This window comes from Microtus oregoni, unplaced genomic scaffold, assembly GCF_018167655.1.
Source record: "Microtus oregoni isolate MIOR12 unplaced genomic scaffold, Mior012 000009F_ref0000495, whole genome shotgun sequence".
Classification (NCBI taxonomy): domain Eukaryota; kingdom Metazoa; phylum Chordata; class Mammalia; order Rodentia; family Cricetidae; genus Microtus; species Microtus oregoni.
The window spans coordinates 49534425-49552216 of NW_024543068.1; the positions used below are offsets into that span (position 1 = coordinate 49534425).

The 17792-nt window shown below is 41.9% G+C and overlaps 1 protein-coding gene across 3 annotated transcripts in view; it reads right to left on the minus strand.

The window, feature by feature from the left end:
* The window catches only part of Dock4 (dedicator of cytokinesis 4), a 389986-nt gene that overhangs the window by 156337 nt on the left and 215857 nt on the right, over positions 1-17792 (minus strand). For all 3 annotated transcript variants that reach the window (XM_041658121.1, XM_041658122.1, XM_041658120.1), the window contains exons 11-13: positions 16211-16343; positions 12181-12269; positions 1040-1165 (exon numbers count right to left, since the gene is read on the minus strand). In XM_041658121.1, coding sequence (XP_041514055.1) covers positions 1040-1165; positions 12181-12269; positions 16211-16343 — 348 coding nt within the window. The remainder of the gene's footprint in view (positions 1-1039; positions 1166-12180; positions 12270-16210; positions 16344-17792) is intronic.

Sequence of the window (17792 nt, forward strand, 5' to 3'; positions counted from 1 at the left end):
AGTGGCTACAAGAGCCACGGAATAGCATGTCACCAAGTAAACAGGTCTATAAACAGTCATTTTCCACAACAGTTCCGCAACATGCTTCGGCGGACCAGGCCAGGTCATTTCTGAAAACCTTCCAACTGTCCTCCAGCCTGCCCTGCATGCATGCATTGCAATCAAGAGATCACAGGGTACACTGGGCAACGCGGAGCAGTTTGGGGCTTTTCTAAGCCATTCTACCACCGGGCCTCAGAGCTGGGTCGTGGGTTTGGCCCCCCAAGTTGCGGCAGGTGCTTACTATCCGCACTGAGGAGAGCAATAACTTGGGAGGGGGGGCTGAAATCATTAGCTCTGAAGACCCCACTGTATGAATAATAAAACAGAGAAAAATATATAAAGTAAAAAAAAAACACTCAATATGTAATATATTCTTACGCTATATTAAAATAAAGGGTGTAATTTTAAAGAGGCACTGAAAATAATCTCTTAGATGAAGAAATCGAAATATTACAGTTTGATAACCACATCCTCTGATCATCACCCGCTCTACTGTTCAGATGTGCCCATCCCCTTCCACACCTTATAAAACTTGTTTATAGACAAAAAGGTACTCACGGAAACAAGTTGGCCTTCACTGAGAATGACTTCTTTAAAAATAATTTCTAATAATATTTTGATCACCTATATATAACTCCTCATGTTTTGTGATTATATTTTTCTCCATGTTAAGAAACAAAAACCAAACAAAAGCCCTATGAGGAAGTCACCTACTATGACCTAATCTTCTCCACAAAGAGAGAAAACACTGGATGTCCTCAGCGTTGGTTGTCACCATAGTCATATATGAGATGCAGCCATGGCCCCCAGAGCTACTTAATTTTTAATTTAATTTTAAATAAATAATTTTTAATTTGTTCATCATCACATATCCCACTTAGTTCCCCCACATGGACCATATAAACTTTTCAAAAATGACAGTCTAAAATTTTCCCACATGTCCAAACCAGAGGAGAACATATGCAAACTTCACCATTTCGGGCACCAAGCCACCTACCTGGCATGATGATGTTAGAGAAACCCAGCTTCCGCGTTATGGACACGCCATGAGAGAACACTGAAGAGTATTCTCTTCGGATTTGCTCAATGTCTCCGTGCAGCAGCTGGAGGGAAACTGCTAACCCTAAAACAAAGGAGAGGCACTCCAGTTATGGCAAGAAGGCAAGGACCCACGCTACCATGTTATGCAAGATGAGAATGAGCTTCGGCAAGTTTGGGCTCATGGAATGTTTTTTACTAGCCACCCAAAATTGATAGAAACTAGAAATGATCCCTGAGTAACACGTTCCCAGCATGAGCACTAGAGTCTTCCAGTGTCTGGGAATTGGAGAATCACTGGGAGAGAATTAACAGCGAGAAGCAAGCTTCTAGCCATGGCACCCCATCCTCCAGCCCTGGCTGTCTGGAACACACGTCTCTGCCGATACTTCATCTTGAAATAGACAGTGGGCAATGAAGTCAAAGTAGAACTTTATTCTTATTCAACTTTACAAGGCCTATAGATAATGACCTACCAAATATTAGAGGCCTAGTGACAATTCTTAAGACATAGGCATTCAAGAATTTTTAAACATAGGACTTTTCTTGAAATCAAAGCAACAAAGAGGACTGCAGTAAAAATCAGTTATGTTCATATTATGACATAATACAGAAACTCAAAATGGCATTATTTTCTGAGAATTTCTTAGGATACAAGACACTTTGACCAATGAAAAGGAATCTAGTGAGTGGCAAAATTATGCTTTTCTTTTTTTTTTTATCTCAATTACGGTGACATTATCACAGCAGGATAGGCAGAAGATGATGCTTATCCCATATACGATTTCCTCAGCTCTCAGGCAAGAACTGCAAAAAGGGAACGAATGTGAGGATGCTGGCGTGCACACTTCAAAGACATGGCACCTCTTTATATCTCTCCTCCCTTCTTCTTCCAACATTTCAAAACAAGAGAAACACAAAGGCACCTCCCCGGTACCGACAATAGAAAATGTAACCTCTCAAGGGGACTTAATTTAAAACAAAACAAAACAACAACAACAACAAACCTGGACTCGATCTAAAAGTGAGTTTAAATAGTGGGGTGAAGACAACAAATCCGTCCATGATGATCTTTAATCTGTGTTATTTTTGTCAGCACCATTTCCTGAATTACCCGCTGTCATTAATTTATAGTACTACAATGCTATACAAATGACTTCAATCACACTGTGATGGAAAAATGGCAAACTATCCACAGCACAGCCAAACGAGGGGTTTCCTTTTATTTTCCCTAAATAGTATAAGAAGCACAGACCAGTGACAGGTGCTGTTTACCAGTTTGCTCTAAGAGAGAGGCAGTAACAAAGAGAAGAACCGGAAACGACACCACCACCGGCCAGTCTCACAGAATGTCCGCCTCGGAGAAGAGCTGCGAGAGTAAAGTCTGGCAGGTTTCATGACTTTGACCCTAAAGGACACGTCATGGGGCACTACTGATTCCTTCCAAAACTTAGAGGCCAGGGAACAAGGACCAAGTGGCATGTGTTCTAATCCATCTGTTGTGGCAGCTATTCTTGCTGACACACATCCCCGTGTCCTGTCCCATTGTCCCCCCCACCTCATCACAGCCTCTGTGCTCTCCCCACCACTGTCCTTTTGCCTTCAGTCCCCACACCACCACCACTAACATCACCAGACCCAGGTGTGCCACACAGGTTCACAAAACAGTTCTTCCTGTTGGGAAGGGCACTGTTCAAAACTCCCAGAATTCTTAAAGAATAAGATGCATTGGCACAGGTCTTGAGAACAATATTTCAGAAGACAATTATTTTACTGGGTCCTCTATGGAAGGATCTGATCTGGGATACTTGTAACCTTATGTAGTAAATACAAAGGGAAGGGATCTCAACAATGATGAAAAACAAAGAGATCGTGTTCTTCAAAGTAGGAGCAGGACCAAGTAAAACTGATGCTTGTATTGTTCAATGGGTGTTGCATTTATTTAACCTGCAGTCTTCTCCTTCCCTCCTGCCCTTTCCTCCTCCCCCTTCCCTCCATTTTTTCTTTTTTTTAAACAAAAAGTGAATTCTTTTTAAGAAAATTAGATAATGAAAAAAGAAGTATCTAGTCATGGCTAATAGCATCCTCGAGAAATTAAAGATGTAAAAAGGAGTAGATATACTCTTGGGAAAGAAACAGATGGAGGAAACGCAATAAGGAACAGGAGAATATATCATATATCAATGTCTAGATAGCAAGTGTCATAGAGAGGAGAGAGACCAAAGGATAGAATTAATATTTGGTTCCATCAGCCATTTTGTCAGTCATGAACTAAATAACATATATCTGTGAACACACAGCAATGCAAAATGGGAAATCATGACAAATACATTTGTTAAATATACATGTTATTAAGTGTGCCGTTTAAGAAGTACATGATACAGCTGCAAGATGCTGTCTGCGTGTTGAGCTCTCTGGCTTTGGTTCCCATCTCCAAAACATACAGACAATGACGTTAATTTCACAAAATTCTCTAGGGAAGGCCTGACAGAAAGTGCTGCCTCAACTATAGTAGAACTGTTTGACACTGAACACTTATCTTTCACCTTATTCCTCCCAGCCCTGACACCAACCACTAGGCTGCATTCTAAGTACTGTAAGTTTCCCAACAGCCATATATTAAGAAAATATTCCTTGTATCCAGGCTTGGTGGTCTATGCCTGCAAGCCTAGCACTCTGGGGGTAGAGGCAAGAGAATGAGCAGCTCAAAATTGTTCTTGGCTCTAGTGGCATTTTAATTGTATTTTAATATATAAAGCTTGCCTGGGGATAGGGAGAGTAAAACAGCCATACTGGTCAACCTTACAGTCAGGTAATGGTAGCATACACCTTTAATCCCAGTAGTCACACTAGTTGCCATAGAAACCAGGTGGTGCATGCCTTTAATCCCAGTGATGTGGTTTTACAATTTATCTAGAGACAACATTAATTGCATCTACCCTCCTTATAATTTTTTCTTTTTATCTCAGTACTTCCATTTTTGCAAACTTTTAACATTCAAATACTGCAGCTTATTCTTTTACTCATAGCACCTTCTGGAAGCCTCATTAGACACACACTGGTCTTTCCATTCATTTTTCTCTATCTTTTAAGTGTTTCTTCAGTTTTTTTTCCATCTCATTATTCCTCTGTGTAGAATTCTGACTGAACTAAACTTTAATTTCAGTAAATCAATTCATTCTTTTCAACTGTGTTCATTCCTTACCAACGCAGTCTTATTATTTTAATGACATTAAAAGAGAATTTTCATTGTATTTAGCTCTGTAGGAACTTTGGAATCTCAGCACCAACACGACGCAGACTTCATTTGCTTTTTTAAACATGATATGCCAGTGTGTAATGTCAGCAGAATCCATATGCAGTCAATATCTTCTATGCATTAGTTTTTAAATTTTTAAAATTTATTTTATATTATGATTGTCCTGCATTATGGCTTAGCCTTTTCTTGATTATTTCTCATCTAAGATTCTAGAAGGTTGTGATTTTCATTGGCTGCGTCTGCTTGCTCTTATTGGCAACTGAATCCTGTCACTATTGTCATGCTCATCTTGAGTGAACGCCGTCTCTCCCCACAGTGGTCCCACCCCTGGAGTGTGAACATGGCAATACCCAATGGTTGCATATTTACTTTTTAAAAGACTACTCAGCTGGGATTAGTTTTATTTTTACACACAAAATTCAAATTTCATAAGTATAAACGTTTCCAAACTATCACATTAATGTAAATTCATACTAAGGGCATAAAGGTCAATGTACCAAAGAAGATCCATCCTGCCTATTACGTCTTAAAGCTAAACAACAGCTTTCTAAGGCTCAGTACCAGGACTTCCGGGCACCACTTGTTTGGTCCCAGGCCTCACACACATTCTTGGGGCCACTGAACTTAAGCACTCCCTGCCCCCTGTCAGGATCCCCATCGTACCAGACCAATTACTGATATTATTGTTCTAGATTCCAGCTTCACCTTTACATATAGAGGCAAGAGTTCTCTTTCTTCAAACTTCATGTCTGCCTTAACTCCAGACTGGATTAAAACCGGAGCCTTATACATATCCAGTAAGGTTAGTCACACTGCAGTCCTTGAACACACACTCATGTGTGAAGCAGAAGAACGGTTACATAGCTGCCTAGATCAGGCTTTGGAAAGTCAATTTATTTAACAGATTGCCTCCAGTGGGCAGCTGAACTGGAGTTGTAAATCAATAAATCAAATAACCAATCAGAAATATTCTAACTATGTAGTGTTAAAGGGACATCAACCTTAACCATACTTAAAAAAAAAAGACCCCTTCCTCCAAAATTTCATTATGTATCAAATTAGGGTATAAATAACATCACAATATTGATGAAACTTTTATCTGAGACACATAAACAGATTAAAAACTAATAGTGTACTTTTTTCTCTTTTTTCCAAACAAAGTCTCATCACGTAGTTCCGGCTAGCCCGGAACTTTCTATGTAGATCAGGCTAGCCTCAGATTCACAGAGATCCGCCTGCCTCTGCCTCCTGAGTGCTGGGATTAAAGGTGTGTGCCGGCATGTCCGGCTGCACTATTAGGTTTTTTTTTTTCTATTCTGAGTTTCTACCAAAGTTGGAAAGAACAATTATGAAATATTAAAATACATGCTCTATAAATAGTGATGCTAAAAATACCTGAGCTAAGAATAGATGTGTTAATAATGCTGTGAGGTTTTCACATGCGTGCCGAAGGGCGTACTACAACTCGGAAATGATTATAAATGAACCCCCAACCCGAACTACTGGGAGAGCAAAGGAAGAATATAGTTGGTGTAGATATAACAATCCTCTTTTATTTTCTTAAATAGAAGTTTCATGAATTTTGATGACTCAACTCTGTCCCTCTTTTTCATAAAAGTCAGCATGTAAAACTACGAATATGCTAAGAAAAGGCTTCTAACTGCTTCATTTAGCTTTTTTTCCCCCAGAATAAAGACGTTCAACAGCAAGGCTGGAATTAGGCTCTCTATTTAAACTCAGCCATGATATTAAGAAATGCATACAAATTTTTAAATATTCCTAGGTCTGCTACTGGCACAGAACGGCAGCGGGACACTCATATGTAATTTAGTGTAGGTGAAAAATAGTGAGGGTTTAAACTTGATATCACAAATTGTTTTAGACCATGAGAACCAGTCCCAGCAGGTTGTCCTGAACAGAGACACTGTGGAAGTAAACACACAAAACCCAACCTGCAACCCAGTCCCCAGCAACTTTCTTTTCTCTTTTTACTAATTTTAGCATAACAATCTTCAAAGCACTTTTGATTGTCTCTAGGTTATATTTATTTTTCTTCCAAATTGGATATCCAACCCCTTTTTAATTTTGGCTATTTGTGCAAAAAATTCAAAGAACTCATATTCTCCATGAACTATCGCATCTCTAAGGCATTGTGCTAAAGTCATATTCTAAGGCCCCCAGAAGGTTCTCACGTTGTGAGCAGAAAATGAGGAGGCAGTAAGGAGTCCTGTTTAATAAGTATTCTGGGAACACCTTAGGGGCTTGGTCCTCAAAGCCAGGGAAATCATAAAACTCCCCTTGGGTTTGACAGCCCCTCCCATCTCCCCACTGTTATCCTCTGAATTGGCACCAGGAGGCAACAGAACACCCCTGAGTTACATGTCTGACAGCTGACAGCATGACTCTTCAGTATAAATCCTTTCATTTTTATTTTATTACTCACAAAATGAATACTTACCAAGTGCTCACTAGTCACTAAACAAAGGACATTTTAAAATTTATCACTGAAACTACAGTTGAGCCGGGTGGTGGTAGCACACTTTTTTTAACCCCAGCACTTGAGACATAGAGGCAGCCAGATCGCAGTGATTTCAAGACCAGCCTGGTCTCCTAAGTGAGTTCCAGGACAGTCAGGATTGTTAGACAGAGAAACCCTATCTTGAAAAAACCAACCAAACCAACCAACCAAAAAAAAAAAAACTACGGTCAAATATGTATATACTAAGTCGTTCAAATTTTGTCATCTTGGACAGTCACAAATGAATACCATTAATATTGATACCACTTAAATATGGGTAGAGCGGGAGAACACATCAGTTCTGACGTACTGGAGCAGCACGATGGTAGATATGTGGTCCAGTGAGAACAAACGCCCCCAGGAGGCCAATGCTTGGAATATACACATACACTTGTGTTCATTCTCTCTGCCTTTATCTAAGCAGCCACAAGGGAGACACTATCCACACTTAGGGTGTGTCTTCCTGAGTCAAATAATATGATTAAAAAAAATTCCTATAGGAGTACCTAAGCAGCTTGCCTTTCAGTTGGTTCTAAATCCAGCAAGTTGACCATCAGAGTTAATCGTCATGCTTCCGAGGACCTGGCTCGGGGTTAGCCCTACCTGCGCGACTCTGCTAATATGCAGAAGCACTGAGAAACACGTGTGCACTGTGTGCCAACTATAGCTGCTGGTCCGCAGACCTCCTAGTATCAAATCCCAAAATTTTGGGAATGCTGTGTTTTCTCTGAGGAAGTAGTTAGCCAATGGCTAAAAATTTATAGAGAAAATAAGACAGGACCGACTCATCAATCAATGGATGTCAAATGAAGGAACAGGAGAGACATCCAACATTACTGACTTTCACAGAGTCTTATCCAGAAAGTAAATTTACTGGCTAGAGATGAGAACTGGAGAGAAAGCCATGCTCACTTGAGGGTGACACCATCAGAAGGCTTGAATGGTTTCTCTTGACGGTTGTTTTCCATTTTAATGGTCCACTCTTTATTCTGATTCCAAATAGCAACATTTTCAGGCATACACAGGTTTATGCCAAAGTTTTTGCTTATGTCTATTAGCTTAGGGGTTTTATGTATTTGTTCATTCTTACAGTACCTATTATTACCTATTCTTATTTTTTTCATAACACCAAGCAAGTAAGAATCTACTGGCTCAAAGTCATTTAATAAAAAATATATACATTGCATAGCGATGGTACTCAGAATATACTACTCCAAAAGAAGGGGCTGGACTATTTTGGAAGACATAATATGCTAGAAGGTTATTCTGACCTCTCCTGATTTTCTTCCATGAAAGGGGTCAAAATTATGGCTCTTTATCCTCTAGGAGAACATACATATGTATGTTTATGTTCATACATATGAAAAGGAAGTTCTTTGGAGCAGCACTTAAAAAGACAGGCTTCACTAAGAAGGCCAGTTCATCGCCAGGAGATCAGCTCTATCCACGCTTTTCTTGGTCTTCCCTCCCTTCATTCGACCTGTCCTAAAAACAGCAAGGCTTGCCACTTCCTTCCTCAGCGCTCCTAACACAGGTTTCCACCTCAGAATACATAAAACAAGCCTGCAATACTTTGTTCTGTTGATCGTTCTTAGTTACAGAAGGGTCAGTCAAGACGTTAGGACAGGGGAAGGGCAGCTACTTTCCCTACACGCTACAGTAGGATTCGTGATGGTTTAGTTTATTCAGCATTTTGTCTAAAATAGCCAATCTTCCACACAGCAATCCTGGTGCTGTGGTCTGCATAAAAATGGCCTATGGAAGCCGGGCGGTGGTGGCGCACGCCTTTAATCCCAGCACTCGGAGGCAGAGGCAAGCGGATCTCTGTGAGTTCGAGCCCAGCCTGGTCTACAGAGCTAGTTCCACGACAGGCTCCAAAGCCACAGAGAAACCCTGTCTCGAAAAACCAAAAAAAAAAAAAAAAAAAAAAAAAAAAAGGCCTATGGAGGCCATTAGGAGGTCTGGCCTTGCTGGAGTAGGTATCTTATTGGAGGAAGAGTGTCACTGGTATTGGGTTCTGAGGTTTCAGAAGCTCACTCCAGGCCAGTGTCTCACTTTCTTTTCCTGCTGCCTGCAGATTGAGAAGTAGAACTCTCAGCTACCTCTCGAGCACTGTGTCTGCCTGCAAGCTGCCATGCTTCCCACCATGATGACAATAGACTAAACCTCTAAACTACAAGTCATCCCCAATTAAATGTTTTCCTTTCTAAGAGTTGCTGTGATCATGGTGTCTTTTCACAGCAAGAGAAATCCTTACTAAGACTCATCGTGATCATTTAAATACTAGAGAAATGTAACTTCTCTAGATAATAACTTTAGACTCCAATTGCTATTTCCTTTAGCCAGGCAGCCTTCATGGTATCAACCTAGGCCCTTTACAGATATGTGACAGTTGTGTAGCTTGGTCCACGTATGGGACCCCTAGCAGTGGGAGCAGGGCGCTGTCCATAATGTTTTGGTTGGCTTTCGGGAACCTAGTCCTCATACTGCATTGCCTTGCCTGGGCTAAATACAAGGGAAGGCACTCAGTCCTACTGCAACTTGATATCCAATGCTTTGTTGATACTCATGGGAGGCCTATTTCTTTCTGAACAGAAACAGAGGAGGATTGGATTAGGTGAGAGGTGGAGGGGAGGGAACAGGAAGTGATGGGATGAGATGAAGGAGGGGAAGGAAGGGGAGGTGATGAGAAGGAAGGAGGGAGTGGAGGAGGGAGGGGAAACTGTGGTTGGGATATAAAATAAACAAATAAACGTAATTAACAAAACTATCTTGGAGTGTACTTTAATATTATATTAAAACTTTTAAGATATAGATGAGTGACCTTTTGCCTGCATAGATGTATGTGTACCACATGCATGTGTGGTGCCCACTGGGGCCAGAAGAGGGCACTAGATCCCTTGCAACTGGAGTTACAAGGGTTGTGAGCTACCATGTGTGTATGAGGAAGTGAAGCTGGGACGGCAGTGGGGGCTCTAAAGCTCTGAACCACCTCTCCAACATCGTTAATATTCTATTTTGAATTATATAAAGGAAAACTGAAAGGAAAAAATTTTAAAAGGGTTATGACAACTACACATGATAGAGCCTGCGTTTTCTTGTGTTACAGTGAGAACAATGAGAACACTGTCAAACGTTTAATAATACCATAAATATTATTACAACAATATTGAGCTCCTGATTTTGATATTGTATACTGCATACAGTAGATAGGGGTAGAGAAGCGCTGAATCAGCAGTCTGTCCTTAGGTCATAAAGAAATACATATATCCATGTACGATACAAACACACACCTATATGAATGTGGATATAAGTGCATAGATGTACATACAAACATGCATGGAAGCCAGGAGTAAAGAGGTGAAAATTTCAACCACAGCTGGGCGGTGGTAGCACACGCTTTTAATCCTAGCACTCTGGAGGCAGAGCCGGTGGATCTCAGTAAGTTTGAGGCCAGCCTGGTCTAGAGAGTGAGTTCCAGGACAGACAGAACTGTTACACAGAGAAACCCCAAAATAAATAATTTTAGCCACTCAGTAATCCTGAACCTAGTGCTGTGTGCATAGGTGCACTATTCAAATTTGGGAGTACTGATACTGTGAATCCAGCAAAATGTAGGGAAAAAAATCCTATGGGAAAGGAGAATTTGTATGACTCATTACTTTTTAATTGAATAGAATTAACTGACCATGAAATAACCTTCAAAAAAATAAGAGAACATGGATTTATAATTCTAAAATTCCAAAAATAAAAAAAATGTCTCTCCATGACTGAAGGGAAGTGCTTGGCTGAAGGTCCGAAGATCTGTGTTTTAAAAGGCTTTTACTCCACGAAAGTTCTGTACATTGACCAGGCTGGGAGCTGGGCAGGGCTTGGTGTGAGAGAACTAGAAGGGATGTGGCAGGGATCAGAGGGGTCTAAGTCACACATGTGCTGCCGGTGGAAGTCCTGGATGGCACTCGGACTTGAAAGAGAAGCATGGGAGGGTGGATGCTCTAAGGGCAGGAAAGTCAGCAGAGCTTTACAGCAGAAACCGGCACAACCGGCATGTGCCCAGATGCCAAGGAACTCAGGTATCCCAGTGGACAGCAAAATGGGACGACTCTCTCCATGGGGATGGAGCCTTTATATAAAGTATTGTGTTACAATGGAGACTTTCCCAAAGGTGGTAGCAACTATGCTTCATTTGTTTGTTTGTTTTTGCAGTATAGTGGTCATTAGCAGAAAATGGAAGGTTCAGGACTATGGTGGTTTATGTCTCCTTTTCTGGTAGAGTCTCATTTAAGGAGCCAGGGAGTTGAAGCAATCGGGTGAGCCAGGAATGTTGATAAAGGACATAAAACAGGTAGAGCCCTGACCCAGCATGGTAAGCATGCAGTGCGTCCTTCTGGAGTGAACAGAAGTCATCAGAAGGTCAACAACAACTCAGTTAAAAGGAATCAGAAAGAGATGTTAGCTAGCAAATCTACAGAAAAAAGATAGGGAGGCACAAAGTGTAGGAGAGGTTAGGCTGCCTCTTAAAGACTCAGCCACAGCCAGCATTAGTACAAAGAACAAGCAAACAAAAGACCCAGCCTCTCTAGGCGTTAAATAAGAAATCGTGTTAATTAAAAAAAAAAAAATGAAGCCAGGTAACTTGAAATAAAATGTAGAGTATAGTAGGGTGGCTTCAAGGAGACACACACACACACACACACACACACACACACACACACACGTATGTATCTCCTCTATATAGCTATAACCTATAAGATGTGATATATTCTATGACACACTGCTACTCAGATAAGACTGTGCACCAGAGAACTCATGGCGGCACACGATTATTGCAGTCTCTAAATAAGCATGCGCACATTCTCTCGATGTGAAACCACAGCCAGCGCCGCTCTCCTCTGCAGCCCCTTTCAATATGTAAACTCTATGCTTGCTACCCAGTGCGATTCCATTATTGTTCACTGACAGGTAGGGATGCAAGATTTCTACTGCACCTTACTGTCAGGTCTCCACTTACCCAACCATTACTATTGCTTAGTTTTTAGCTTACAGTAAAAACTTGAAGGCCCCAAGATAAGACAGCATGGAACAAATTCAGATCCTCTACTGTTTCGAATGAGAGAGGGAAAAAAATTTATATAAAGAATTATACTTGCAAGACTATCACCATCTAGGAAAATGATGAACAATGTGCTGAATGTTTTTGGACAGCAAAGATAAAAACCAAACAAACCAAAGCCCGCAAGAGCCGGCCATTTCTATCTAACGCAGATGGACAGACGGTCTGATGTGAAAGTGTCGGCAGAGGCAGCCTGGCGCACGCACCCACCTGCATTGGAGCCCGTCAAATTGTAGCGCGCATTCAGCTTTTTGATGATGTTCTCGTGGATTTGATACCACTCACTCTCTGTATTACACCTGTGGAAACACAACCATTTGGTTAGTCACTGACACAAAAGTCCCAGGTGTGAGAGCACACCCTGCTCTTGGCTAGCAGAACTAGAACGTGCTTTTCTTCTTGCTGTCCTCAATGGCTTGCCATGAGGCCTACTGAGCATGCTTGTCCCAGTTCAGGCAGAAATGCTTAGCTTGGCAGGAGCTGACAATCTACCTCAGTTCATTGAGTGGAAGGTGTTGAGGACTAAGTTGTTGATAACAGACTGAAACTTTCACTATGAAGTGAGTTACGTCTGGGGGCAAGTTGAACACGTTCTCTGCAGCTTGCTTTCTTCATGTGTTAAACTTGTGTAATTATCATAGTAGAATATTAAATAAACACGGGCTGAAGTATTGCCTGGCATACAGTAAATGCTCAATAAATAAAGATTCTCATTAGAAAATTTTTGCCTTCCGTAACATGACCAGGTCTGGCTAAAGTCAAAAGGCACCCAATTAAGGGAAACAAAATCAATGCTAACAAAACCTACACTGGTGAAGGCCTGCCAGGATTTATCCGAGGGCAATGCAAAATACTTCCCAATTTTCCATGCCTCAGAGACATCACACAATCATTTACTTTACCTTCAGACTGTCTATCCTTTGATTTTTGCTCTTCTTTTTCCTTTTTTATTTATTTATTTTTATTACTTTTTTGGGGGGGGGCAGTAGTGGGTATTGAAGCTAGGGCCTCATACATGCTAGGCAAGTGTTCTACCACTACTCTAAATAGTTACAGGCCTTGCTTTCAATTCTTGCTACTCGCTAGCTCATGCTACCTTTGCATGGCTTACGGCACCAGCTGGACCATCAGGGTTCTTAAGGGCAGGATATAGGATAGTTGTCATCTGAGTACCATTGAATACCTTGGACATAGTAAAGCCTTAAAACTACCAGTTGCATAGATGGATGAAAGGATGGATGGGTGGATGGATGGATGAGTGGGTGGGTGGATGGATGGATGAGTGGGTGGGTGGATGGATGGATGAGTGGGTGGGTGGATGGATGGATGAGTGGGTGGGTGGATGGATGGATGAGTGGGTGGGTGGATGGATGGACGGATGGATGGATAGATGGATGGATTGATGGATGGGAGGATGGGTGGGTGGACAGTAACTGGATGTCTCACGGACTAGTAACTCCTCATGGCTAACAAACATTTGTGTCTGCTGGTCAATTGTATTGCAACCACTGCTCTAACGAGGTTGCAGAGAACTTTCTAAATAGATGTATTCCCAAATAATTCTGCTATTATCTTTTATAAGCTACGAATGCTCCCTCCTGAGGATCTTGGCTATCAAAAGTCCTAACGCAGGTGACTGAAACAGTTTCCAGCTTCAGACAAGGTATTTGTTACTTTTTTTGAGTCCCAGAAGGAGGTAAGGATTTGTTCACTTGAACAAACAGAATTTCTTCCAAATGGATTCCAACAAGCATTTCGCTTGAGCATTATTAAGTAGGTTCCTTCCTACTGCCAGAGATGGCTTTCACTGTTAGTTTATTCTCTTGGGACTGTTTTGTAATCGGCTGAGTCGACAGTAGAAAGAATAACCAATAATATATTTTGATTCTTAAGAAAAAGAAGACAATGAAAACATTACAAGGAACAGCACAGTTTATTTTCATAATGATCTTTTTCAGGCTGTTGCATAATCAGGGATGACTCCTGTTACTCTCAGTCGCTCAGTCTTCCCAGGGGTGAAATAGACACACTTGTCACCACACCTGGGGAGCCTATGCTAGGAAACAGCGAGGCGGTGTCAACAAAGACTTTCAGCTTCCTTCAGTAATGCTCTGCTCTCTCATGCACACATCACTAGACAGGGCTGTGAAACAGCATCCTAGAAAATGGAGGTAGATGAACTGGAGGTTCAGGTTACAGAGTCAGACATATTTCAATCCCCTCCCTTAGCACCTGGGTGAGTCTCTTCTGTGTGAGCTGATCTAAGCATGCGCTTCATGGGCTTGCTGTAGGGATGCAGTGGCACAGTACATGCAAAGGGCGAATAGAGCTCTTTTACTCAGTACATGTGGTGGCTTCAATAGGAATGGGTCCCACAGAATCATGTGTTTGAAGGCTTGGCCCATAGGAAGTGACACTATTAGGAGGTGTGACCCTGTTAGAGCAGGTGTGAACTTGTTGGAGAAAGTGTGTCACTGTGGGCATGGCTTTGAGGTCTCTTATGTTCACCCAGGGTGGCACACAGTTTCTCCTTCTGCTGCCTGAGAATCGAGATGTAGAAATCCCAGCTGGTTCTCTAGCACCATGTCTGCCTGCATGTTTGCACATTTTCTGCCATGATGATAATGGACTAAACCTCTGAACTGTGAGCCAGCCTCAATCGAATGTTTTCCTTTGTAAGAGTTGCTGTGATCATGGTGTGTCTTCACAGCAATTAAACCCTAACCAGGACGGTGTGCAACCCAAGGAAAGAGGGCTGTTATTAGTCACTGTGGTCTCAACTAAGCTATATTTTATGACGATGAGTAGCATTTAAGAAAACTATCAGAATGGATTTAATCACAACCATTAATGATGAGTGTTGCCATGAGAAAAGAGAGTCACGAGTTGTATTGCCTACTAGTTTCAAGATGTTTTCAAGTTTAAAATGAAGGTCATAGGTTTAGCCCACTAGAAAGAGAAAAAATTATCTCTAGTACAAAACCAGACACTATAGAAAACAAAGTCTGTTTGTCAACGAATTATTGAATGTGCTTTGGTGGCCTCACCAAGTGGAAAAGTAGATAAATCCATGAACCCCTGCAGCTGTGGTCACAAGGTCATCTTGTGACCAAACATTGGCAAAGGACCAATTGTACTATCACTCCTCCCTCCCCCCCCCAAAAAAAACACCCTACAAAAACAAGACATCTACTGTCATATAGTATAATCAGCAGCACAAGTGTGCTCATAGAACTGGCCTACAGTGCGGTCCTTAGACCCAAGAGTGGATGCTCTACTATGTCTGCCTGGATCATGATACTGTCCATCAGATCTTAGCTACCAAGGCTACGTGGAGGTGTCAGGGTAGGCTGATGCAAACACATGATTACATCATCAACTTAGACATCATTTAACTTAAAATCTGGTCTTGATCATAAGATCTTTTTAGGAGTATTAGGGGTTTAAATTAACTGAGACACACTCCAATACAACATTGAAATCTTAACCCCAGGATCTTGGAAAGAGGGTCTTAAAAGAGATAATCAAGTTATAATGAGGTCATTGGGCTAAGCTTCGAACCAATATTATTGTGTTTTTACAAAGAGAGATATAGACACAAAGACTTTTGTGCATCAAGGGTCATATGAAGATGAAGGAAGAGGCTGTGGATGCCCTAGCAACAGGAATGGATGCTATAGTAACAGGTATGGATGCTGGAGAGAGCATGGAACAGATCTCTACACAGTCCTTACCCCTGAAGGAAGCAAACTCACTACAGCTTCACCTCGGACTTCTATCCTCCAGAGCCTACTGGAAGATGGTAAACTCGCTGCCTAAGTCAAGTTCCTCCGGCTCTGTTACTGAAGCAGCTCCAGACAGTTAACACACAAAGCAGGAGGGCAACCAGCCAGGCTCCCTCCAGTGATTCTAACTCATTCACAACTTTCTAAGGACAAGTTAACTGTGTAAAGAAATGCTGGTATGTTGTTTAATAGCTAAAGGAGATATCTGTCTGTGTAGACGGTCGACCTAAACCAGTAAACTGCATTTATTGCTTTTCCACTCTGCGGTTCCTCCATCTGGCAGTGGCTCATGGGCTCATCTGGAGCAGGGCTGCAGACTGGAAGGGTTTTGACAAATGATTCAAAAACACCTTTTCTCCTATTATTCAATTATCGATTAAATGAACATCCACCAGGGCAGGATCCTCAGGCACACCCAGTGACCATGCTAAGCCCACCACATGCATGTTTCTTACATGTAGACTTTCAGGACTAGGTCATCCTTTGTCTCTCCTGTTAGAAGGTCCGCGATGCTGAGAACCGCACAGCCGAAAGGTCGCCGGTACTGAACGCTGCAGGCATTCTTCTTTTCCCCTGCTCCCATCCGACCTGTGCAGTTAGTAAGCAGACATGACCATGAAGACATGTGAGTAAATGCAGCTTAGACACAGACACAGGTACAGGACAGCCCACATGCAACGGAACCAGGCGCTGACAAGGAAATGCCTTAGGGCAAAAGGAGACTTCACTTCAAACAAGGACTCTTGTCTAATCACACATGTCTGACCTTGAGCGAGAGGCTTAAACTCTGAAAATGAACAGAACATGAGACACATGTAGAAACACAAAGATTGGAGTAGATCTTATGTATGGGAAGCATCTTCTTGCTTTGCTAACTCGTGAAACCATCCCATAATGTACAAATCATTAAGAACAGTTGTGGTACCCAGTTCATCTTCTACCTTAAATAATGTATATTCAAAATCACTTAAAATTTTTAACTTTGGTTCTATATCCTTTGATACCATGTCCTGGGACATGACTGTAACCCCAGCACTTGGAGGCCAAGATGAGCTTCTGAGAGTAATGCCACCTTGGGCTGTCTAGCAAGCTCCTGTCTCAAAATCAAAAACAAAACGATTCACATCTGGAAGAAATCAGATTGGAGCCTCTGAACATAACAAGCACAAGTGATCAAATGCCTTGCCCCTGCCTGGGGACACAGGCACATTCCAACTCAGTCCTGCGGGGTGCTTGTGGCGTGGTTCTGACAGTTAAAACATTTTAGCTCATTTTAAATCTTCAAGTGATTATAACAATTTTATTTTTTCATATGGGTGTTTTGCTGTGCACCACATGGGTGCAGTGCTCGCGGATGCCAGAAGAGGGCACTGGATCCTTTGGAACTGGCGTTATAAACAGCTCTGATCTACCATGTGAGGGCTGGTGATCTAATCCAGGTCCTCTGGAAGTTAAGTGTGCTCAACCACTTTTTCACCTCTCCAGTCCTTGTTGAGTATTTTAATACATGCAAAGGGCGCATTGTTTCTTATTGGTATTCAACTAACAATCATTATTTTTGTAGACTACAAACAAGATGCTGGAGCTGAAATAGTGAGCTAACAGAGATGGAAATTAGTAAACTAGAACCCCAACAGGTCCGTATTTTATTTCCCATCTGAGCAGCACTCTACAGTGTATATGGATGGATCTGGTACACCCCCCCCCCCGTCTAATCTTAAACAAGAAAAAAAGATGGCACTGTTCAATTTGCTGTGTGTCAGTCGATCTTTCTTTTTCACCATCCTCTTTCTTTAGTACACGCTGTGGAGAAGGCGGACTGAGAAGCCCTGCTCTCTCTGGGGAAGACCCTGCACTAAGCTTCCCCAATCTGCTCCAGTTGGCTTCCCCTCTCTCGTCCCTGGACACAGTTTGAGGATCTCTTTTCTGGCTTTGTGGGCAAACACAGCTTTGGTGCAATCACAGCCAGAAAGATTGGATGCTAGTCTTGGTGTTCTCAGCTGTAAGACTAATGATAACAATTCAGTTCTGGGTGGT